Below are 24310 nucleotides of genomic sequence, written 5' to 3'. Positions count from 1 at the left end.
TAAAACCAGTGGAGAATCCTCAGTGGGGAAAGTTCTCTGTTGTCCTTTAAATTTATTTAAATACACTTATCATTTTGTGACATATCGATACATATTTTCTTGAAGGCAAAAACAAGACACACTTTGATCTTGCACACGATGAGATTAAAGCACTTTAAACATCATAAAAGCCCACTACTAAAAACACCAAATGTTATATTAAGTCAGGGACTTGAATCGAATAAAATCCCGAAACACAGCTGGAAATCTAAAACTCACTTACTGGCACCACATATTTGTTTTGTGTGTGTGGATTTCTGCATGTGTCCAAACGCTTGAGGTCTGCCTAATTACTACAAAGAGGCTGCAAGATTTACTAAGCATATCATTCTTCCCTGTAGCGCATGAATGTATGCGCTCTCGTGCACTCGGTGTGTGAGAAAGCGCGCCACTACCAAAACGCTTGTGGTCAGCTGTACAAGTAGACGACTGAGAGGCAGCCGAGTTATTATACGAAGCGCAGCGGAGCCTTCAGCTGACTTGTGCGTTCGAGTGCGTATTGTGAGCAGGGTGCATGTGTTGTGTATCTCTGGTGTGCACATGCAGCCATTACACCTCCAGACAGCTTAATCCTAGCTTACCAACAGACCGACGGGTTTCACTTTTCAAATACCTGCGGTTTGCTTTAACAACCAGACATTTTAGAAGCAATAAAGTTAATCTACAGTAGGTGTGTATGGTACAGAATGTGTCTGCGCTTTTTTTCCCCGTTGCTTTTACGAGACTGCATGCGCGGACGTGTTCATGTAAATTGGCTCTATAGCGTCGCAAACGTCAATATTTGATTCTGTTATACAGCGTTGCGCCTCAGAGCAGACAGGTGTGTCCGCATGCAAAGGGACTCGGTGTCTTCGTGTGTTTTCCTACCGATGACACTCTTGGCAAAGGAGGCCCTCTTCAGCGTCGCTAAACCCAGGTCTCCGATCTTCACCGAGCCCGTGGGTCCTGTGATGAAGATGTTGTCACATTTCAGGTCTCTGTGAATGATGGGTGGGGCTCTGGTGTGCAGGAAGTGGAGGCCTTTCAGGATCTGTCTGCACCACGAACGAAGGACCTTGATTTTCATCACCTTGAAGCGCTTCAGGTAGCTGTGGGACACATAAATCACACGTAAGGGACTGTTGTCATTGAACAAAGCAAGACACAGTGGACAAAAAAATATGTAGAGAGAAGCAGATTCGGTCCTGCATCAGCAGCTATGTTCCTATTCAAGTGTCCCAACACAGCAGCTGCCAACGTGAGGCCTCTCTGAATGCCACTCTGTGCAAAATCCCAAACCAAAGCTACTGTACCACTATAAACTCCACAACTCAGATGAACACTCTGAACTGTTTTGAATGAATTCTTTTCTATGTATTTCTCCAGGACACTGAAAACAATCTCCAGCATAATTAATTATTCCAAATTAAAGCATGAAGAGGCAGAAGAAAGCCAAAAAAAGATAAGAGGAGCAGCAAAAAATGTAGATAATGCTTCAATTAAAGTATAAAGCTTACAAAACAAAAGCAGATTAGACGATGTTAGAAGACAATTCCAGTTTAGAGATGATCATAAATACTCACAGATATAAATGTGCACACAAACACAGAAACAAAGGCAGTTATTACCAGACATTCTGGTGACTACATGAGACACTGCATACCAAATAACCACCAGACCAATGACACAAACAAGATTTAAAACTTGCTTTTTATCTTCAAAAAGACCATTTTAATCTGGATAAAACTATTAGAAATGGCTCGATTCAAAGAGGGGCTATTTCAAAGTCAATGAATAGTCAACACTCACAAGTTTTATCTTCATTTAGCACAACATTTTAGAAGACGGTTCAATTTGAACAGTAATTTTACTATTTTAAGAACTTATTTTAGCAATTTTTCCACCACTAAGTTTAAAAAAATATCCTATCACAATCTCAGGCAAATGTCAAATTGTTGGCAACTTCTAATGAATCGGTTGCAGCCACAGTGATGCACATCAGCAGAGAGGTTTTAATGAATTAATGCAATGTAACTATGTAGATCTGTCTCATGTCCATGCCACCAATTTTAGATACTTGTCAAGTGTTTACTTTTGAATCCTGAAGTAATTTTAGTTTCGGTCGACTGCTTTTTCTGCACACTCATTCCTGCTCAGAGTTACGAGCGTCTGGAAACTCTCCCAGTGTTCGCCGTGAGGAAAGCAGGGAAACACCCTTTGATATGCTGCCAGGCCATCGCAGTCCTAACACAGATCCACACCTGTGGGTGATCGAGAATAACTCCACCTGGTTTGTATGCCATAGGAATGCGAGAGGAAACTCATGGAAAACGCCACAGAAGTGATCTCAGGTAGCAGAAAAACTGCATGTATTCCCAGATTGACCATTTCTCCTGCTGCCACTGAATACTGCGGTTAAAGCATGCGGTGTCAGTCAGACTCCATTTTTTGATGAGAACGCTTCCAATTCATTCGTCAGTGAGTCTTGATTAACTAATTTAAAATCAATATTTGAATTCTACTGTTTCCCATTTTGTCCTATCAGCTGGAGACTCCCCTCCTCAGCAATTCGGTGAAATCCGAGAAGGCTGCCAAACGGTCGCAGTGACACGTGGGAAGCAGGGTGTACTCCTGAGTCATCCTCTAATCATCCAGATGATGGGGAGGATTCAGAGCAGTTCAACCGTTTCACCTCTCGGCGTCTTTAGGATTTCCTGGAATGTGCTCATGCCCCAGCTGCACAGCAGATAGACTAATTAGATCTAGCTAGATTTTATTCCTCATACTGTACTTTGGTTCCTCAAATGTAAGCAATCTTGTTCTTGACCTATTTACTGCATTTAATTCAATGTCCGAGCATTAAACTGAGCTCAGACTAAATGCGCCCACAGTGTTGGTGAATAACAGGCGTCTGACTGACCCTGTAAAAAAAATACTGTTCTCTCGAGTGGCGACTCCCTCGTGGGTTTTCTACTCTGAGTCTGGACAGCTGACCTGATGCAGAGCAGCATCGATGAGTCTGCCTCCAGCTTCACTGGCAGCTTCAGTGTCACCAGATGCTGTTACAATGCGGCGACTGCAAATCTGTCCTAAATAATGTGAAGCAGCTCAAACAACAGTGGACTGACCAGTCTGCTCCAACCCTCATCCAGACTGTTGAGTGGAGCAACACGAGTATAAGTACACTCACTGAAGTGCTGCGAGTCCATTCGATGCCACTCTGTACTTCCACTCCACTCCTTTTCAAAGGGAAACATTGTACACTTATATCACGGCTGTAGTTAGTAAGAGGGCTGCATGATGAGGGGGAAAATGAAATGGGAGATTTTGTTTTTCTGCAACATGTATAAAAATGTGTTTTCAAGCAATGACTTAATTAACTCTATATAAGGGAGGAATTATTCGTTCAAGAATGACTATGACCATTTTGTAGGGAAGCACATTTGCAGAAAAGATGAAAACATTTTTTTAAAAAGACTTTTACTGCAAATACCTTTTGTTAAAGTACAAATGCTTTGAAACCTTTCTCATATGCTATAACACTGACTAAGGTATCCAAAACACTGTCTTTCTATGGTTGGTATTCTGATCTGGGTCATCATATAGAGCTTAGTGTTGCTGATTTAAAAGGTCAAACAAATGAGTTGTGTTGCCTCGTGTGGTGGTAACAACTGCAAGACACTGCAGACAGAGGATCTGCTTTTTTGTCAACATCATCCTTTCTGTAGCCAAATAATTACGGCCTACATGATAACCCCAATTGTTTTTTGATCAGTACTGACCTCACAAGTTGCCTATTTATCGCAATTATTCATTGATTGTAGAGACAACATAGTTTTAATGTACTCTCACATTTGCATTAACAGTGCACTGCCGTCCAAGTTGCGCTATAGTTCTACTCATGTACAAATCTGCATTAAAATAACAATTAAAATGTGGGTCTGCATCAGTGCATCAAAAAGAACTGCAGCCAAAATGTCTCATTCGCTGAACATCTGCTTGTCAATAGCCACAACAATTCACCAATCTTCTCTAATAGCTGTGCAGGCTGGGGTAGAAGCTAAATGCTCGGCTGTGCACAGAGAAGCTTCTAGTCTCCGCTCAGTTACAGCAGTGCAGCAGCTCAGACAGACGTGTGACCAAAAACTACTTTGAAAAGAGTGAAATAAGCTGCTCTAATGTCAGATTTAACCGAGCTGAAACCAACAGATTTTATTGACTGTTCAATATGCACGGAACATTAAAAGCGCCAATATCACAGTCGATCATGTTTTTTAATGTGAGAAGCCAAAATCACAATCATGTCTGAGAGTCCGTTAATTGTGCAGCCCTACAACGGACATCTTTATTGAAACCAAATCTTCCTTTAAAGCAACTCTCGCCTGTTTCTCACTCATTTTGCTGTGAACATGTGGAGGCTGCATGTCAACAAACTCTAAATTTATTTAGCAGACGCTTTTATTCAAAGAGACGCACACCTGACAGTAAAAACACATTCACATTCACACACCAGTGGCAACAGAGCTGCCATGCAAGGTGCTGCCTGCCATTGGGAGCAACTTCAGGTTTAGCGTCTTGCCCAAGGACACTCCAACTGTGGAGGGGCAGGGGATCGAACCGCCAACCTTGCGATTAGAGGACAACTGCTCCAACACCTGAGCCGCCCATAAATCATGTAAATACTTATTTTTGTGTGTGTTAGATATCAGTGTATCAAAGAAACCCTAATTTGGAGCAAATTATCAGACAGGCTTGTAAATTAGCCATAGAAAACAAGAAGCATGCAAGTTTTCTTTTGTTTGACCAAGTTTTTGGATAATACGCAATGAACAGTTTCAAAAAATACTGAAAAACACTCATCAAAATTTCCCTCCCCAGTGGCCGAGATGGTGTCTCTTTAAATTGCTTGTTTTGTCTGACCAGCCGTGCAAAACCTAAAGCGATTAAATTTTCCGCCACATAAGACAAAGACAAGGCAGCAATCAAGAAAACAGCAGAATCTTTGGCAGTTTTTCTGAATAAAACGATGATTATAATAAGCGTTAATGGCTCGTTTTCTCCATGATGGACTAAAGCAATTAATAACTTGAACTGTGAACCACACGTGTGTCCGATTACCAGAACAAAAGCAGCTTCGGCAGCTGACAATAGCTCATTAAGTTTTACTACTGAAGCTCACCTACAAGTGTCTTCCCTGAGTTTAAAATGTGCAAGTCTTGTCTTCCAACCACTTCTCTACAGTGTGTCACTAAAAACCCCAAAGTAAAGTTCAAGACAGAGAGCATGTTAACAGATGGAAATAATCCTTGAGGGATGTTTTAAAGTGAAAATACCTCAAATACACATCTGCATAACAACAACCTCTCCCCCTGTTCCATCAAACTCTCACTAATTCCTATTTCTTGCAAATCTCTTAAGAAGCAGCACACCTCGTATCCTCTTCCTCTTACCTAACCGCCCTCCTGTCTCCTCCGCTTTCTTTCTCGCCCGTTCCGAAGTCAGAACGGTGTTGACAGACATGTTAAACCCCGTGGCATGCAGCCCTGGAGTGACACTGCACAAAGCATCTCTCCCGCTCACAATCAGTCGACCGTGCTCTCGCTTCGACACACAACACAGGACCCGAGTACTTGGACGTGTATTTGCGCTGCGAGAAACATGCAGTTATGCATGTATGTACTGTATTTGAAAAGTAAACACACATCATACGTGCACTGACAGATAGGCACAGAAACATACGTTTACACAGCAATAGCAGCAGTACAAACATGTCTCGCTGCCTCCTTGTCACACACACACAGAAACACACACAGATAAGTGAGGCCTCGAATACGCTGAACTCATGCTGGTCAGTATTTCCATCCCCATAATCTTTCTCCTTCACTATCAGTCCTCCCCTCTTGTCATCTCTCTCTTTCTTTTTCCACAGCTTCAGCGTGCAACAGTCCTTCTCCTTTCTGAGTCTTCATCTGGACGTCGGCCAAATCCCTGTTGCAGCCCTGATCCTCTCATAAGCGCACATGCACAAATACATGCATGTGTGTATGAATAAAATCTACTTTCTGCACAAACAGAGAGTTAATCAGCAACAATTTAATAAGAGATACACTATTATTGTCATTTTTAAGCAAAATGCAGATAAATACATAAAAATCACTGGGTCAAGTGTTTTTTGTTTAAGATGTTTTTTGGTCTTTTTCGGCTTTATTGGCTTGGACAGAGAGAGATAGACAGGAAAGCAGGGGGAGAAGAATGGGGGAAGGACCTGCAGCGAAGAGTCATGAGCTGGACTCGAACTCACGACCACTGCATCGGGGACTTTAGCCCCTGTACATAGGATGCCAGCTCAACCAGGTGAGCTGTAGCGGTGCCCGGTTCCAGCTTTTTAAGTTTGCATCAAATGACATCTTTGCATTTGGGACTGTTTAAATTTGTATTTTTCATTATTTTCTGCCGTTATTAGACTAAATAATACAAGATTAAATGAGAACGATCATTTGCTGAAGCCATGTATTATTATACTATGTGTACAACACAATGAGCTAATCACCATCAGTGCACATTTCTGTTAATGCAAGCAATATACAAAAAAAAGTAACATTGGCTCATTATCACACTTGACGCCCAGCCAAACATCTTCTGTTTACCATTATCTTTTGCATTTTTTTGTGTTGAGCAAGGTATTTTTAGGATATGTCATTAACTCATGTTTAATTCAAAAAAGAAAAAAAAACTCTTCCTACACTCATAAAGGGAGTTCTGCTTATTCATAGGGAATCTTTACACATGCTGGGTTGTCCAGGAATAATGTTGCTGGGTATTAATCTTAATTTTAGATGTCAGGTAATTTGGGATAGTATAAAATATTGCAGAGTCTTAATCCTAATAGTTAAATTAGTCAGGTAAATATGTAAGTGAGGACTGAACCTTAATATTTAAACCTATGAGGTCAATCTGTCACATTAATCTCGTTCCTCTATTAAAAAGCACTTTGGTTCAACATCTGTTGCTGTTCATGTGCTACATGAATGATGGCGACCCGAGTTGACTAAATGTAAAGTCTCTCTTTGTTTGGTACACTGCAGGAAGTGGTGAGTTACAGAGAGTGTTGGAAAACAGAAGCACATTTTCTGTTAAACTTTTATTGTCACATATGCAGAATGCAGCACAGATGCAGAATCAAGTCTCTGCACAGCTTCTGTATTTGATCACAAGTGTATGAAGCTTTTCTAGTCTTCCAGTGGAGGGCGCTACTGTCCTTGTTAGCACTGTGGTGCTGAATTAATTCCCTCACTCTGTGGTCACAGGTGGGTCAGCGGTTTGTCACTCTACTTTGCAGCTTTTCAACTGTAATCCATTTGTCAATTCATGTGACTACCAGTATCTCTCACACTGTGGTTTTCTGTCCTCCTTTTTCTGTCACTTTAAACTGACTGTACACAACTATCGGTTTGGTCATCCGTCTGTCTCCGTCTACCCCCAGCGCCCAGGAATGATGTCAGGAATGAGAGGAATCTGCAGCAGAAGCAGCAGCTGGCAGGTGGGCCGATGTCCCACGACGCGCTGCACGGCGCGGGCTGCGCTGCCACTCCAAACCCGCGTTCAGCCTTTTATTGTAATCGGGAGCTCAACAATCGCATTCACGTCCGCAGACACACGTCTATTCTGAACAGCAGAGAGAGGCTGGCATTCGGTCACGGCATGTACAATGACAGTTACAGACGCGTCAATTCTCCACAGGGAGGTGGGGGGTGGTGGTGGAGGAGGGCTAGAGACTGACAGACGCCTGTGGAGCCGGCATCCAAAAGCACCAGATTGTCACACACATATGGATGATTCCTGAGCTTATTAGGTAAAATGAATTAAATATTTAAAAGTGGATGAGGGGCTGCAGGGTGGTGCAGTTGGTAGCATTGTTGCCTCGCAGCAAGAAGGTTGCCGGTTCGCGTCGTGGTGGGGGCACCGGGATCTTTCTGCGTGGAGTTTGCATGTTCTCCCCGTGCAGCGTGGGTTCTCTCCAGGTTCTCCGGCTTCCTCCCACACAGTCCAAAAACATGTTGAGGTTAATTGGTGATTCTAAATTGTCCGTAGGTGTGAATGTGAGTGTGCTTGGTTGTCTGTCTCTAAGTGTAGCCCTGTGATAGACTGGTGTCCCCTGCCTTCACCCTGAGTCAGCTGGGATAGGCTCCAGCCCCCCCGCAACCCTAGTGAGGATTAAGCGGTGTATAGATAATGGATGGATGGAAACTGGATGAGAAATAGTTTCGAAAGCAGCTTGTTAGAGTTACAGTACAGTCTGACTTTGCATCTTTTCACTCTTGAAGGTTGTGTAAGCCCCGCAGTGCAGGACATAAATACTGTACATAACACAGACATACAAAACATAGCCTACATAGAACAAGTCAGACACCCTAGCTGACCCACTAACAGCTGCAATTAGCACTGAAACCCTGCTGGGACGTCAGCGCTTTACAACACTAGTGAGGAAGGCCTTTTGATAACAGAAGAAAAATTGCATATTTGTCTGATGGGAAAGAGGAAACTGGAGGTGAGTCATCATCTGTACCGGCTCTTCAAGAGAAAAGAAGGAAATAGGAGCTACCGCAGGTGTTACGGTTTTCTTCCTGGGATCAACATATTTTTCTTCCCAGATATTTTTTGTTATTGTATAAATTGTTAGAAGTTCATTCACCAGATCCTTGTGTTCAAATGATGTAGAAAAGCTCAAGCCATGGTGGTAGAGAATACAGACAAGACACTTCTGCACTGCTAACTGCCAGTACAGTTTCTTCCCAAAAGTAACTAAATTACCATATTGGAGAATTCATGGTGTTTTTTTTCCCACATACTCACGTTTTTAATGTGCCAGATGTCATGAGCTCAGTGACGAGAACAATACATTTCTTTCCTTTGCAGGGACCCTCCCAGGAGTCGTAGAAGCGGACAATGTTAGGATGCTGGAGACCCTTCAACATCCCGGCCTCCTCTTTGAACCGCTGACGCTCCGACTTGGACAGCTTACGATCCTGCACACAGGAAAGAAGGAGTAAAGTTAGTCATGCATTCACAAAGCAAGAGAACAACAATGCAACGTACATGTGAAGTGCGGAAGGGAAACCGCGCTGTATCGATATCGTAACGTGATTACAGCGAATGCAGTTACAATCAAATCAAGTGAGAAGAGCTTTTAAAGGAAGCAAGAGCTACTCAACCAAAGAGAAACCGGGAGGAGAGGAGAGATAACAGATGGACACAAAGCGTCTACAGTCTGAGATGAAAAACAACTTTTATGTTCCACATTGATGCAGCATCTAAACATGGCACTAAAGCACAAATGCAGATGAAATGTGAAGCCTGATGCTATCAAAATAACATTGCTTATTGCTCGAGAAATGGATGTGGGTGAAACAGGAGTGTCCTTTCATCTTCACTCAAAGAAGCTACAAACATCCATTAGAGTGGGTGTGATGCTGTGTTTTGCTCTGTCATCTTTTGATCTGTGAGGCACCGTCAGGCAAACTGGTCTATAAAAATGATTTATGAAAAAGCAAATTTGAACTCACAAGTGGAGCAAAATTGATACGTGCATCTGGTTTATTTTTATTTTATTTCCATATTTCTCTCTCGCTGTAAACAGCCAAGTTGCTCCACTGGGACCAGAGGACCTTATCAGAAATCACTCCCTATTAACCCTCTGAACCAAAGAACCTACTGGGAATTTTCAAAGCTAGCTATCTAGATAAAGAAACCATGTAGTAGCTGAGAGAATGATTAGATTTAGAACTTTCCAACAGTCTTCAAACTACTCATCTGTCATGTGCCGTTTTGTCAGACAACTTCTTGTAAAAGTTCATCCTAATCAATTTATTCTAACTGTTCACCAACAATAAACCATTTCTCCAACCAGATTCTGTAAAAAAACAAAAAAAACTACGTGCTCTTTGGTACAACAGCCATTAGTGAGTCAGCTGTGACTAACAGTCATGTAACAACAACTCAGAGACACCCTGCCCACAACTGCAGGCTGTTTACACAGAGCAGGTACAAGACAAATATGGAGACTAATCACAAATTTAAGTATTAAAATATCTTTAGCATGTATTGTTACCATTTTTTCAAGTATTGGCAACATCTGTTGGCACCTGCAGAAATGATATACCCATTGACTTCAGTTGTTTTTTTTCCAAATAAGTAGTTTTTTAATCATAGAAATTCAACGATTGTTCTTCTTTCTTTATGATTTATGACTTCTCACTACTTCTAACAATAGTTGCTCTATTTCCATTGAGGTGCAGGACTTCATATGGCATAGAAAAAAGAGCCCCAAAGTGAATACAGAAGTCTGACAAGAGCAGAAGAGACCCAGAAACTGCTTGGAGTTCAGGGTGTTAACTACACAGTACATCATATTTACTTTCTGCTATAACTTTTGACCAAAAACAAGTTGTGTGCGTGGCGTGGTCACTACTTTTCGTAACAATCTTACATTCACGAAATACACTACACCTGTCAGTGTGAGAATGAGTACTTTCAATATCAATTAGTCAACAAAAATTAGTCATAGCTGTGCAATCCAGTTTTTTCTTCATTTTTTTAGGGAAGACTGAGAAAATACAGCTTTGAGAAGGTAAAACCAAATATTTTGATGCATTTTTTTGCACTAAAGTTGATTTTCTAAAGAGACGTAACGTGTTTTCTGCTGTCATCGATGTGATCAGTGATTGCTTCCCACTAATAAAGCCACCCGATCTGTTCTAAAACATACATTAAATCCTCAGCTTCCACCTCCTACATCTTGAGTGCATATTTTGTTTGGAAGCGAATCGCAGTCTATAACATTTGCACCGACTTGAGTTCTTATCTATAACAGTCGAAGCCAACCAATGAGAGCTCGACCAAAACAAGCTAAGAAAAGAAAGTTACAGTCTGCATTCTTCCATCCTGTGGAAGACCGGCTTCTTAGAAATATCCTGCGCACATACACACTCGTACGCTGGTTTTAATGGGCATTCCAGCTCCACCACCGATACCTCAATAAACACAGAAGCAAAGGGCAAGGTCAGTTCCTGTAAAGAACTTTCAGTGTGTGCATTTGGACATGAACACGTGAGCAAAAAGCTGCCATGCGTTGATCCGTGTCCAGCCTGTGTTGCTTGTTTACATGTCGGCTTTCGATTCAAGAGAAGAAAAAGCTTAAATAATTGATTGTTTTTTTCTTTTGTTTTGGTGCAATATAAAGGGATATAGTGATTTCTGACAATCTGGCTTATGTATAAGTGTTGAGGCGAGTGTCAGCACATGTTTGTTTGGTTTTGTCGGAGTGTGTTTGAACAGTTTCCTCAACCAGCTCTGTGTCTAACCGTAGATGACACATTCAGCACATCGCTGCCCCCAAAAATAAACAAAATCAGCGCTGCCTGACGACGATAAAATAAGGTGACGAAACCTCCAAAACCACAGGATTGCAGCCCAAATATGGTTGCGACATCCTTTGCGACGATAACGTATTATGTCGCTCACAGCCAACCTGCAGTTACAAGTAGGTTGCACCAGATGTGGGATTAAAACAACAAAAAGAGAGGTTCCAATTAACCTGGAACAAACTGAAAAATTTGCACTATGAGATGGAATCATGACACACATCGCCAATGTTTCATAACGTCCGTGACCCTTTTAGAGGATGAAATTACAGGAAAGTGAGCAGACGGATGAACACGGAAAGAGCAGCGAGGATGACACAGAGGCCGGCCGGGATTGTGTAGACGCACAAAGGACAGGAAACACGGCGAGGAGAAATGAGACACGGCAGCGTCATTTTAAGGTGACGCAAGATCAGACGTTGGAGGTTAGACACCTACTCTCAGCTACATTAGACGGATTATCACCATGGCAACCGGTTTTTAAAAAGAGGTCCGATGAGGGCACCCTGATTCCAGTTCAGCTGGTTTGTTGTTTTCGTCGGGAAGCATCAACACTGTTCTCTCGTCAAATGCTGTGAATCAGTAAACTATGAATTTAAAAACAACAAAGCATCCGGTGCATTCGCACACATCATCTGACGCAAACTTGCCATCAATCATTCAAGTCATTTAAAGTTACAGGATTTCAACATGAAGCCACAAAAGCTCCTAGAGCATGATGGTACAGCGGACGGCGTCCAGAACACTTAAATTAACGGGTAGTTCATTAGAATTGATAAATAACACAATCGGCAAGTCCAGTGTGTGAGTCTTTTGAAATGTTATAAAGCTATTAGAAAACCTTGTGAGCGGCTTCGGAGATTAGAACAATCTCTGAGGTGATGATCTCATATTGTCATATTGTATAACCCGAAGCCTCATCTATATCATATGACTTACTCACACACACACTCACACACACACACGTCTGAAAGCTTCAGTGTGTTTCTGAAGTGCATTAATGTGCGTGTGTGTGTGTGTGTGTGTGTGTGTGTGTGTGTGTGTGTGTGTGTGATGGCCTATAACAGCTTATCCCCCCCTCATCCTGTAGCAACCATTTTCCTGATGATAGCCCATTAGCAACCGACACACAAAGCACCCGTGTGTGTGCTCACCAAGCCTCGCTGCCATTCTTTCATTCTCTAGTCTCTTTCCCATTATGATCACGTGACCCCCGTGGTCACATGACAACAGCAGCAGGTCACCTGACTGACTGGAAGCCCACATTCCATTTCCCAGCAGCACTTAGAAAAGACCCTGACCACCCATATAACTCTTAAGACACCTCCCTCTGGGCATTAGAAGATTACTTCTCCGGTTTTCACTCTGCGCTCTCTCTCACTATGCGTGTGCACTTCGATTACACTGTAAAAAGAAATCTGGGAAAATCTGGCATTAAGTGTGCCACAACAAATGGTTGGAAAAATAGTGGGATGTAGCGCTCAAAAAAGGAAAAAAAATGCTCAAAATAACTGAGAATATCTGTAAAATAATGAGATTTTTAGCTGATTTAAAGGCAGTGAAACTATGTAATTTTATGGTCACACATTGTTGAAGAAGAAATGACTCTTTTTGGAATTAGAGATGTTTTTTAAGTGGACGACATGTTTAGTCTTGGTCATTTTTTTTTGCTTGTTTGTTTTTTTAACACTCAAGATGTATATTTAGACTTGTTTTTCTGCTTTCTTTTACAAGGTATCGTCAATTTAACAAAAGAGGGAAAGTGTGTAAAATACTAGTTTAAAATGTGTTTACCATGTTTCAAACCTTAAAACAGATAGCATTTATTTTAAATAATGGCAAATATCTGTAAAGATAAATAAATAAAACAAGCAAACGTGTGCTTTGTTGATTCAATTACAGTAAAAACTGTATAGCCAAAAGAAAAAAATACATTTCTGAATAAAAATACAGATTTCTGATGTAGACATGATGTATAGTTTTAGTCTTTTTAAAAAAATGTATTTATTTTTATTTTTTTTAACAGTCAACATGCAAATTCATTCTCTAATTTACAGGATATTATCTGTAATTTAGAAACAGGAAAAATCTGAAAAATAACACTTGAATAAGTTGAGAAATGTATTTACCATTTTTCAGTCCTTAATATATGAAATATTTCTTTGAAATTATAGTAAACATTTGTCTTGTTTCATTTCATTTTTTTGAAATCAGCTTTAAATACGGTAAAAACAGGGTGATTATATGGTCGAATGTTGTAAAAGAAGAAATTATCAATCATAAAACTACAGATTTTTGATGTGGACATTATGTATAGGTTTGGCCAGTTTTTAGTTTGTTTTTTGTTGCAGTTTTTTTTTTTTTTTTTTTTTAATCAGTGTTTTATGATTTTATTAATTACCTATCTACTAATCAATATATAAGATAACAAAAATGTATAGTTCAAATCAAATCATTTTTTTGACAGTGTACAGAGGACTAGACTTGCTTTTAGTCCCTGAATATGACATGTGAGGCTGAAGCCTTGGTTAGGGTTAGGAAAGTGGTGGCTACGGTAAGCGGTTAGAGTAGGTCTCCAGGAAATTTAAGTAAGCCGATGTGATGTTCTCTCAAGTGATGGAAACACAAGTTGTGTGTGTGTGTGTGTGTGTGTGTGTGTGTGTGTGTGTCCACAGACATGAGCAGAGAAAGCAGACAGCAAGTCTGAGGGGGGCTCACTAATCCATTATTAATGTTTCCTCCTTCATTTAGCGTACAACTAGACACACATCTCTCACACGTACAGAGGAGGTCAATAGAGACAGAGGATGCACGGCTAAAAGAAGAGCACATAAAAAAAATAAAACATTGTTGTCAGGATGTGGGTATTTAAGAATTAATTCGATCCATGGCACATAAGTCCTCTTGTTGAGAGAGGATGCTTTCTTCCTCTCTTTCCCTCACTCTCTATATCCCTTCTTTTTCTCCAAGCTTCAAAACATCATGAGACTTGAGTTTGTCAGACTCAAAATATCCTTTCACCACCCAAGCCCACCTCACTCTCTCATTCTCTCTCTCTCTCACACACACACACGCACACACAACGCTGGCTTCTTATCTGACACTCACACACACACTTCTTTTCGACATAAGGACTTCTCACTCTCTAATCCCAGCATCACATTCTCGGTGTCCTCCCTTCGCCTATCTGAGGACTTGAAAGAAGCCACCTATACGTTCCTGCGTCAGTGACAGTTCTAAGTCTGTCTGCCCTATTTCTGCTCCGTAACAACCACCTCAGGACAGAGGCGACGTACATGCATGCATATGCATACACCCACATACAGTGAAGCAGTCAGACAGGCTGGTGGAAACACTATCTGCACTGTTACAGCATTATGCCGTTTCCTGCAGGGAGCCTGAAAGCTGACACCCTCTGATCGACTCATTTAGTCTGGACATCCCGCTGTGCGTTAACGCTCTGCGATCATCTGCATCCTGTGGTCTGCTGCATCCCAACCAGAGAGAAGCACTCACAGAGCCAGATGGAATGAGGTTGCGACAGGAGACGCTGACATGGTGAAGTAGCACTTAACCAGGCGACGACATATGATGATGCTGCAACTGTAGGGACCTTCTTCTAGTTTCGGGTCGAAACGTATAGCTCATCAGGGCCGATGCAGATTACTAGAAAGCAATAACTGATAAATATTTGCAGTAAAACATGCATTACATTTACATACACAGTGTTGATTGGCTGTAACTTGTGATGTGTAACCAATCAGACGGTGCTGTGGGCGGGACATTGCTCAAGTGGTGACTACAGATAGATGCAGGCCACCGCATCGTAGCCAACATAGCTCATTCTTAAATTAATTTATCAGGAATTGGCTATAAAAAGATATGATAATCTGGAATCGGCCCATAATGACTCGACCCCTAAAGGCCACCAAACCAGCAGGATATTGCCCAAAGTGCTAAATCTCTCCTGGGAGCAACAGAAGCCTAAATTTAGCAGGAATAATTGCATTTGGTTGTCTGTGACCAAATAATTGCCTCTTTCTCATGCTTTGTGTTATATAACAGCAGTTCTGTTTTGTTTATATAAGCAGGAAAAAAAAAAATACTCAACAGAAGGACGGGAAAGAAACTGTTTTTGAAGAAACTCCAACTCAGCAGAAACTTCTGCTCTTTTAGAAGCAGACTACATTTCAGAATACCTGCTACCTGTCTGCTAGAGTCAAGGCTCAGTACCAGGAATTCATCGGGGTATTTCCCCATCCTGGTAATCAGAAACCAAATTTTGTTCCTGGTTCCAAAGAAAAACACCTGCATTTGCTTGTCTGTGAAGAAACGACCAACTCTGCAGAACAGCTGTGAATACACTTTAAACTAAAGACATTACTGTGACACAATCGGACCAACTTGTAATTTGTTCCCGGTATTTAAAGTACTACAATTGCAGTTTGCAGTTTAGCTGTGTGGCAAATTATTTTTTGAATTTAAATGAATAAATGTGGAGAAAAAAACTTCACACAAAAGCTTTGTAAAAAGTTTAAACAAGTTCAGGTACACAGAGCTCCACTCAGACTAGAGTAGTACAGGAACTGCAGCATTCAATTGATGGCCCAAAGTTTGCAACTAATTCTTTTTTGAACAACACCACAGATCCTTAAACCCCCAAAATACCCGTCAGAAATGCCTGCATGTGATTCTCCGTCCATCCCACTGCAGCCGTAAGAACCTCAGATCAACTCTATAAAAATAGTGACACCCTAACAGCCACTAAGGAGGTAATAAATGACATGATGAAATTATTCTTTACTATTGGGTTTTCTAAATCAAGCATTCACCTGATCCAACAAATCTAATTTGATCTAACAAATGCAAAATAATAGCATCAAAACACTACTCTATGTAGATTACCTTAAGCTGTTGTTTTACATTCTAAACTTTACATATGCAAAAGAATTTGGGGAATCTCACCAAAGAGTGATCTGGACCAGAGATAGAATCATTGTAAAATCACAGGAAAGTCTTCAACTGTGGTGTTTTTGAACGTATTTATGACGATGCAGCTCCAAAATTAAAAACTACAGGACAATAATGCACATTGTGACGACTTCACCTGAGTTGTACTGATGACTCTGTTACGTTTACCATCTTCCTGGAAGTCTAAGAGTAAATACTAAACATTATATCTGCATAAATGTACAAAATGAGACCAAGAAAATAAGTCAATCCTCTAAACTTTAAGCTGCTGGGTGTTGTCGGATCCTGTCACATTTTTACTAACCGTACAGCTGCAATATAAAGTCCTGCACCTCTACAGAAACAACCATAGCTAGAAGTAGAGAAAAATCAAAATGTCTTCTGTGCATTATGACACAATTATAACACCATAAATCATCCATCCATCCATTTTCTATACACCGCTTAATCCTCACTAGGGTATCCCAGCCGACTTAGGGTGAAGGCAGGGGACACCCTGTCCATCGCAGGGCCACACTGAGAGACAGACAACCAAGCACACTCACTGTCAATTTAGAATCACCAATTAACCTCAACATGTTTTTGGACTGTGTGGGAGGAAGCCGGAGAACCCGGAGAGAACCCACACTGCACGGGGAGAACANGAACGTATTTATGACGATGCAGCTCCAAAATTAAAAACTATAGGACATTAATGCACATTGTGACGACTTCACATGAGTTGTACTGATGAATCTGTTACGTTTACCATCTTCCTGGAAGTCTAAGAGTAAATACTAAACATCTGCATAAATGTACAAAATGAGAAAACAAAGTCAGTCCGCTAAACTTTAAGCTGCTGGGTGTTTTCAGATCCTGTCACATTTTTACTAACCGTGCAGCTGCAATATAAAGTCCTGCACCTCTACGGAAACAACCATGGCTAGAAGTAGAGAGAACTCAAAATGTCTTCTGTGCATCATGACACAATTATCATGCCATAAATTATACGAAAAGAAAACATGAAAGTGTATTTTATTAGATTCATTTTTTTTTTTAAAAAGTAATAAAATCAAGACCCACAACTTTTTAAAAAAATGTTGCCTACTTGATCTTTTTTTGTTTTCTTCCTTGTCTCCAATCTGCTTTGTGATACACAGCCTGCAGTTCAGCCCGGTTTAGCCAAAAGGTTTCTGCTACGTCGCTGTTGGATGCAGCTGAATCACTCGTGGCTTTTTGATTGCATGAGTAGGTCAGAATTTTTGTGAATTCTAAATCAGACATGTAGAACAAAGTGTTATTGATGAAATATCACGATTTCAAACTTAGATCCCAACAAAACCTAAAGCAACAGATAAAAAGTTTAAGGAAAATCCGACAGTTCTTCCTGTTTTTATGGTTGTGAACGATAAACTGTGTAATTTTGGCTTTTTTAAAAAGATAACATGCCTCTCAAACCGCCCGGCGGGTTCCGCGGTACAGAGGGTTAAGAAAACTTTGTGTAGCTCATCCTCCCAAAGAAAATCCCACAGAAGAGCAAAGTGGCTAATTACTGTCTGTCTGGGTTAAAGATACAGAGAAAAACACATTTCTTAGAGCCTGTTTATGAAAAACTCCTACTGCTGAAAGCATTTGGAGATTATTTAGTTTAAAACCAGATGGCGAAAAAAGACACAGTCCAAAGTCTGCAGCTGCACCCTAAAATAAACTTCTTAGAGGAGGAATGCAATTAGGAGTATTAGATGGAGAAGAAACGCAGGACCAAACACTTGCTGCAGCAATACAACTGGTAACATCCTTTTATCGCCATCATCTCACCATCCTTCAGCCTAACTGAACTAGAAACTCTCATCCCAGTTCCTCCAGAAATGTGCTGACCCAGTTTGATCAACCTTAGAGTCCTGACCCAAATTTTGAAGAATGCTGGTCTGTAACTGGAGAGAAAAAATCAGGACCTGTAAATCTTAATTACATTTTGGCTGAGTGAATGAGCTGGTTTGTTTCTATATACTGTACAGGCCTCACGGTGGGGTGATGTGTGTGTGTGCAAAGTGCATGAAAAAGGCCCGGTGTGTTCCATTAGCATGTAGCCAAAGTGCCCCTCGGACCCCCCACGTTCTGGAAACGCTCTCCTGCAAAGAAACCGCAAACCCCTACAGCACACCGTACCTACACATCCACTAAACACGTACGCAAGAAAGACCCACATATGTAGCTGCTTCGCTCGCGCACAAACCAAAAACCTCTCCAAGACCCTTCACCGCAGCTTGTTATGGTTAGAGAAGAGGGAGAGAGAGAGAGAGAGAGAGAGAGAGAGAGAGCATCTGTTGCGAATAACAATGACCGAAAAGATGAGGATGAAGTTCCAGTAAACGTCAAGCGTGGAGAGAAAGTGATAAAGACTGATCTCATCGCGCCAAAAAAGGAAGGAAACACTTCACTTGTCCCTCCTATATTCCCCCCTGTGTTTGCTTTATCCCGTCTTTGCTCTCTTGCTTGTCTTTCCGACTCACCCTTTGTTTCTATCACCCCCTGCCTCCCTCCTTCCTCCTATTTAGGTGGTTTTTGGTTTCCCATCAATCACCGCTCTACATATTGCAGTAACCAGCGCCATGTGTCAGTGTGCATATGTGTGTGTTGTAATCTGACCTGGATGCAGTTGTTTCTGCAGCGAGATGCGTGTTTGTTTTGTGAACATATCCCTACAGTGTTTTCTTATATAGGATTTCTGATGTTTTGTTTTTTTTTCCCAATACGGAGGGGACACATTGATGTTTTTTAGCCTTTGTCACACTTGCAGCACAAACAAACCCATTCATCGGGACGGATTCAATAACGAGCCCTACGAGCGTGGGTGCGCATGTTGTATACTCATGTGTGCTAACAATAGGTGCCATCTCAGCCTGCCACTCACTGTGCACTCTATTGTCTAAACTCTCTGTGCCTGGCTGCACAACACACACACACAAACAGACACTGTGTGCCGGTCCAGTTGTTACCCTCTGCTCCGCTGGTCACGCTTCAGCTCCCCTTTTCCCTTCCACGTCCCCTCGCTTTGTTTCTCTCATCTTCTTCTTTTTTTTTTACCTTAATATTTCTCTATCATTTTCTATCCCTCTCTGCATTTGCGAGACTCATCCAGAACAGCAGCAGGAGGGATTTCAACTCTAACCCCATCTCCCTCGCTACCACATCACGCCCTGTGATTCGGCCTCTTGATCCAGCCGTCTAGATCCAAGGGTAATAAGAGGAAATCTGAGGATAATGAGTGGAACTTCTGGTGTTAAGTTCTTCCCTCTAAAGTGTTAATCCTCAACAGCATGCCGGGCACAAAGAATCGCATTATACCTGGAATAATCCCCCTTCCAGGAGCTAATGAGTAAAATGGTAACGTGCCAGGCTTCCCGCAGGCTCCAAACGATGAAATTTTATATTTAAATTGCCTTAAAAACACAGAGCAGGTAATAATTTAGCGTCTCGGTGCAAACATCCCTCATTTTGAAGCCAACAATCTAATACCAAACTAATACCCAAATCCCAAATCAGCTGAGTCGACCCATTCCAATATCCAGGACTCCAATAAAGCTCCATTCATTGATTATAGTTTTGATTGAAATGATTAGCGATCAACAAAGGCCTCCTTTGTCGCTCGCAGGAAACACACATCCAGTGAAGGCACGAGAACAAAACAGGGAGTTTAACGCTGGCCACATTAGAAGGCTTTTGGATTATTTGTGTGAGCTTCATTATCACATTAGTGCAACAGGAAGATCATCAGGAGTGAATTGAGGAATTTTCTAAATTCCATAAATTGCACTTAAACAGGCCTAAAAGAAAACAAGTAGCACCTAGTTAAAGGGCTTCACACGTTCATTTTTTGGAGGTTTTATTTGATTGATTAGGCAGTAAAACCTTCTTTGAACTGTAACAAAGATTAATTTGAAACCCGAGACATCCGAACGTGAAGGTTGTCGTATATCAACGCACCAGAAGGGACCCAAGAGTCTTTGAACTTTGAAGGATTTGACCCCTTTTTGCAGAGAAGGAGGCCACACTGTGCCGCTGCAGCATGCGTGTAAAGTAGTTCTGTCCGCAACGAGATAGCTTCAAACTTTATTTTTTCTTCTTTTTTTAAGGACATTTTGTTTTTTTTGTTACTGTATGTGTGTGTTGCATTGGTCAGTGGAGTATTTTTGTGTGCGAAAGGTTGTGGTCTTAATATAGCTCACGTCCACCTGCCTCTCTGTTGGCACATCATAAACAAACAGACCAGAGGGACTGATATGTTGATAGGCACGGTCCATTCCAAAAGAGTCTCCTGCTCAGACCTTTAAATCTTTTTTCACTACCACTCGGACTGAATGAGTTATACGTCCTGAGCATGGCTATGAAGCAAGAAAAAACATCCCATAGACTGTAGGAGGATCATGGATGAAATCCCGACTAAAGCCTACTAAAATACCAACAGATGCTGCCGGCGGGAGTTCAGAAACCATACATGCACGTCTGCGTGTTGATGCGTGTCCGTGTGCACGGCTGGATTCCGCGGGGTGTAAATGACGTCTTACGCCGAGGTGCTCACACTGTTACAGTAGTTGATGATCTAACAGAGGGCGAGGGCCAGTGTTAGAGAAAGGACAGGGGCTGTCCCAGATAAAACTATTACATAATCTGGGAGGACTATCCCTTTACACTCCATTAAATCTAGGCCTCCACTAGTAACGCCCAAGACGAACTTCTGCGCTTCTCAGGTTTCGCTTTAAAGAGCATCAGCAGCCATCGGCGTCCAATCAGCACTTTATGTGTCTAATATATTGCAGTAAACAATAAGGAGGCTCTAATGAAGCAGAAGCTGGAGGACACTAAGTGCAGACAAAACAGCTTGGATGGCAAGAAGTTCCCTCAGCTTTGGTATTTGTTGTTCTTCACTTAGAAAGTGAGAAAGCGTGAAACAGGCAGAGTGGGCTTCGGGAAGATGGATGTGATGTTTTAGCTCAGATCTAACTGGAACTAGCTTACGGGTTGGGTTTGGGAGACAATTTTAGATAATTTTAAGATTAGGCTTAATAATTTCATTTTTGGTGAAGTATATATTTAGGGTTGGCTCATCCCTCAGTTATGTTGCTACGGGCCGAGATCGCAACATGACAACCTTGTCTCCACAAAATTACTTTCCTATACAACTGAACTGCATTTTCAAATACATTTTGAAGGTTTTTGTTTTGCAATTTCGAAGCTGTGACATGGTGGGAAAGGTAATTAGTTTGAAAGGCACACAAAGTCCGAGTTAGAGATGGATGATAGACCATCAATTTCAGGATTAAATGTTGTCTTCTTTAGGTTTTACTCCATTTCTGGTTGGGTTTAGGCACAAAAACTATCTCACTTTCACATGTTAGAAGCTTGGTTAAGGTTAGGCAACAAAATTCTTGGTTCGGGTTAAAATACGACTCTTTCACTACATGTCTGAATTCAGTTTTGGGGCACCAGAGTGACAAATATAAGTCAAGATAAGTTGGTTATAAACATATTTGTGATAAAACCAAAGCAATCTGGCAGAATTCAATGGAGAATGCAGCTTAGGTGTTCAGGAATGTAATTTTATAAAGCATTTTTATGAATGCATCTCTGCTTGACTCTCATTTGCTCTACATGGATGGATACATCTACTGCATGTCATTTACTTTGTGTTATCTCTTTGTGATTCTTCCTCCCTCTTCTGCCTGTTTCTGTACATTTCTGCAGGCATCCTCAGCTGCTCTGCCTCAATTACCTGCTCAGAGTTTACATCACTGCTGTGTCTGGCTGCTCACCTTTTCTGGTCTCTCTGCTCTCCCCTCACCTTCAGTGGTTTTAAGGCTGATGGCTGCTCAACTTCAGCTGGGTTCTGCTGGAGGATTCTTCTTATTAAAAGGGAGTTATTTCTCCCAACTGTCAAAAGGGAACCACTGGGATCTGTCTATAATATTCTCAAGTTTTGACTATGTGAAGAGTCCTGAGTTCACTTGTGTTGAGGTGATTTTGATTGATGTTTTTGGCAGAAAAAATAACTCTACATGTATATCATAGAACAATTTCACTCATAAAAGGGAGGACAAAAATCAAGATAAAGCAGCTATAAAGATATAACCAGATACAGCAAATAAGTTTTCTCATTTTACTTCAAATTGCACGCTACAGACGGCAACGGATATATTATGAGGAAGTGTGTCAAAGTTCAAGGCACAACAACGAAGTAGTATGTCCCAACCGTATGCGACAGTATGTACTCTGTAAGGACAGCTGCCTATGTACTGGAAATAAATAAGTATTTAAAAAGGTACCCTAAGGGGTTTTAGACCTCTTGCAGCTCTATAAAGTGATGTTTTGATGAGTTGCTTGCCAGTTTTGTGCTCGCATGTGAGTGAACGGGTGACACAAATCACATTTCTGCTTTCCAGCTTCACGCTGTTCAGCTAATTGACAACTTGTGGTCATAATGTGGCGAGAAACGCAGCAAAACATCGGGAAAGACGGAGGAGATAAGGCTTTAACGCGAGTAGCTTTGCAAATACTGTGAAGAAAAGCACTCTTCTCATATTTATTGCACTTTTTTGGCAGTTTTCAACCTTTCTAAGCCTGAAGACTGACCAGTAATTACTACTATATGTTTCATATATCACTAAACAACAGGGATGTCTTCCTTTTTCTTTTTGGTGATTTTTCAAAACACAAACTAGATTTGTGCATAAAACACAGAATGTAGGGTCACAGAGAGAAAGGAGAGCACCAGCAAGCAATTAAATCAGTGTGTTTAATATTTAAAGCACTCAGAATTTATGCTCTTTCGGTCTAACAACCACTTTAGCGAGAGTAAGCAACTGTGAAGTGTGGCTTCGGCACAAACGCACACCGACTCCGAGAACACAACACACTCTGTCAGTGATGTATTTGTGTGCCGGCGCTGTTTCTACAGTGCCTCCTCCACAAGCCCGCGTGGTTGTCAACAGATTAACAGAAACACTGAAGGGATATAAACACAAATGTAGAAAAAAGCGAATACACAAACTGCATGCATCAACAACACACACACACACAGCGCACCACAACTCCCATCTATACAATTAACATAAAAGGAGGATTAGCTCATGTCAACACAGAAGGAGAGTGGGCAAAGAGATGAGTGGAAATGAGACAAGAGGAAATAGAAAATGATTGGGAAGGGAGGTGAATGTGAAAAAGAGGGAGATTTTAACCATCTCTACGTTCCCGTCTGGCCTTTTCCCCCTCCCCTCGCAGCGGCCTATATATTTCCTCTGCAGCTGGTTAGTTGAAACGAGGGAGAGGAACTGATTTAGGCTCCGGCTCTGACAGGGTAACCAGAGAAGTTAAACAGATACAGGCTACTGATAGAGCCGCGCAATAGAAACTGGAGTAATCTGCCACTGACAACTGGACGGCCTCCAGCAGAACCAGCAGCCAAGCATGTGTGTGTTTTGTGTGACGCTGTGCGATTCTGCGTGCATGTGTGGGTCTGTCTGATGAGTGACTGTGGTTTTGTTACATGCAGGTTTTAGGGTTAATTTGCTCCAGATGAGGGTCTGTTACTGCCAAAGTGTACTCTGTTACAAGACATTAGCCTAGATTTTCATGTAAATTTTTTTCTCTCTAGTACATACAGAAATTTAAAATATAGGTCAACATTTCAAAAGTTACCTACATTGATTTGGTTATTATTTTAAAATGCGCTTAAAAGAAAGAATTCACTACAAAGGTACAGATGCAGATACTATCCACACATGTGACAACCTGCCAAAGGAAAGAGCAAGAAGTGAGGACGGAAATGAGGTTTCAGGAAGAGGAAATGAGCACATTTGTCCTCTCGAATCTTTCCTGTTGGGGATGACACACAATGCAGAAAGTTTTCCACGCAGCGCCTGTTG

The 24310-nt window shown here is 41.4% G+C and overlaps 1 protein-coding gene across 8 annotated transcripts in view; it reads right to left on the bottom strand.

The window, feature by feature from the left end:
- Window positions 1-24310, bottom strand: part of wnk1b (WNK lysine deficient protein kinase 1b) — a 109138-nt gene that overhangs the window by 52913 nt on the left and 31915 nt on the right. For all 8 annotated transcript variants that reach the window (XM_008299785.1, XM_008299788.1, XM_008299790.1 and 5 more), the window contains exons 2-3: window positions 8872-9044; window positions 907-1127 (exon numbers count right to left, since the gene is read on the bottom strand). In XM_008299785.1, coding sequence (XP_008298007.1) covers window positions 907-1127; window positions 8872-9044 — 394 coding nt within the window. The remainder of the gene's footprint in view (window positions 1-906; window positions 1128-8871; window positions 9045-24310) is intronic.

This window comes from Stegastes partitus, unplaced genomic scaffold (genome assembly GCF_000690725.1).
Source record: "Stegastes partitus isolate 25-593 unplaced genomic scaffold, Stegastes_partitus-1.0.2 Scaffold1462, whole genome shotgun sequence".
In the NCBI taxonomy this organism is placed as follows: Eukaryota; Metazoa; Chordata; class Actinopteri; family Pomacentridae; genus Stegastes; species Stegastes partitus.
Note: the sequence above shows the minus strand (reverse complement) of the source record. Positions and strands in the feature narration are given on the sequence as shown.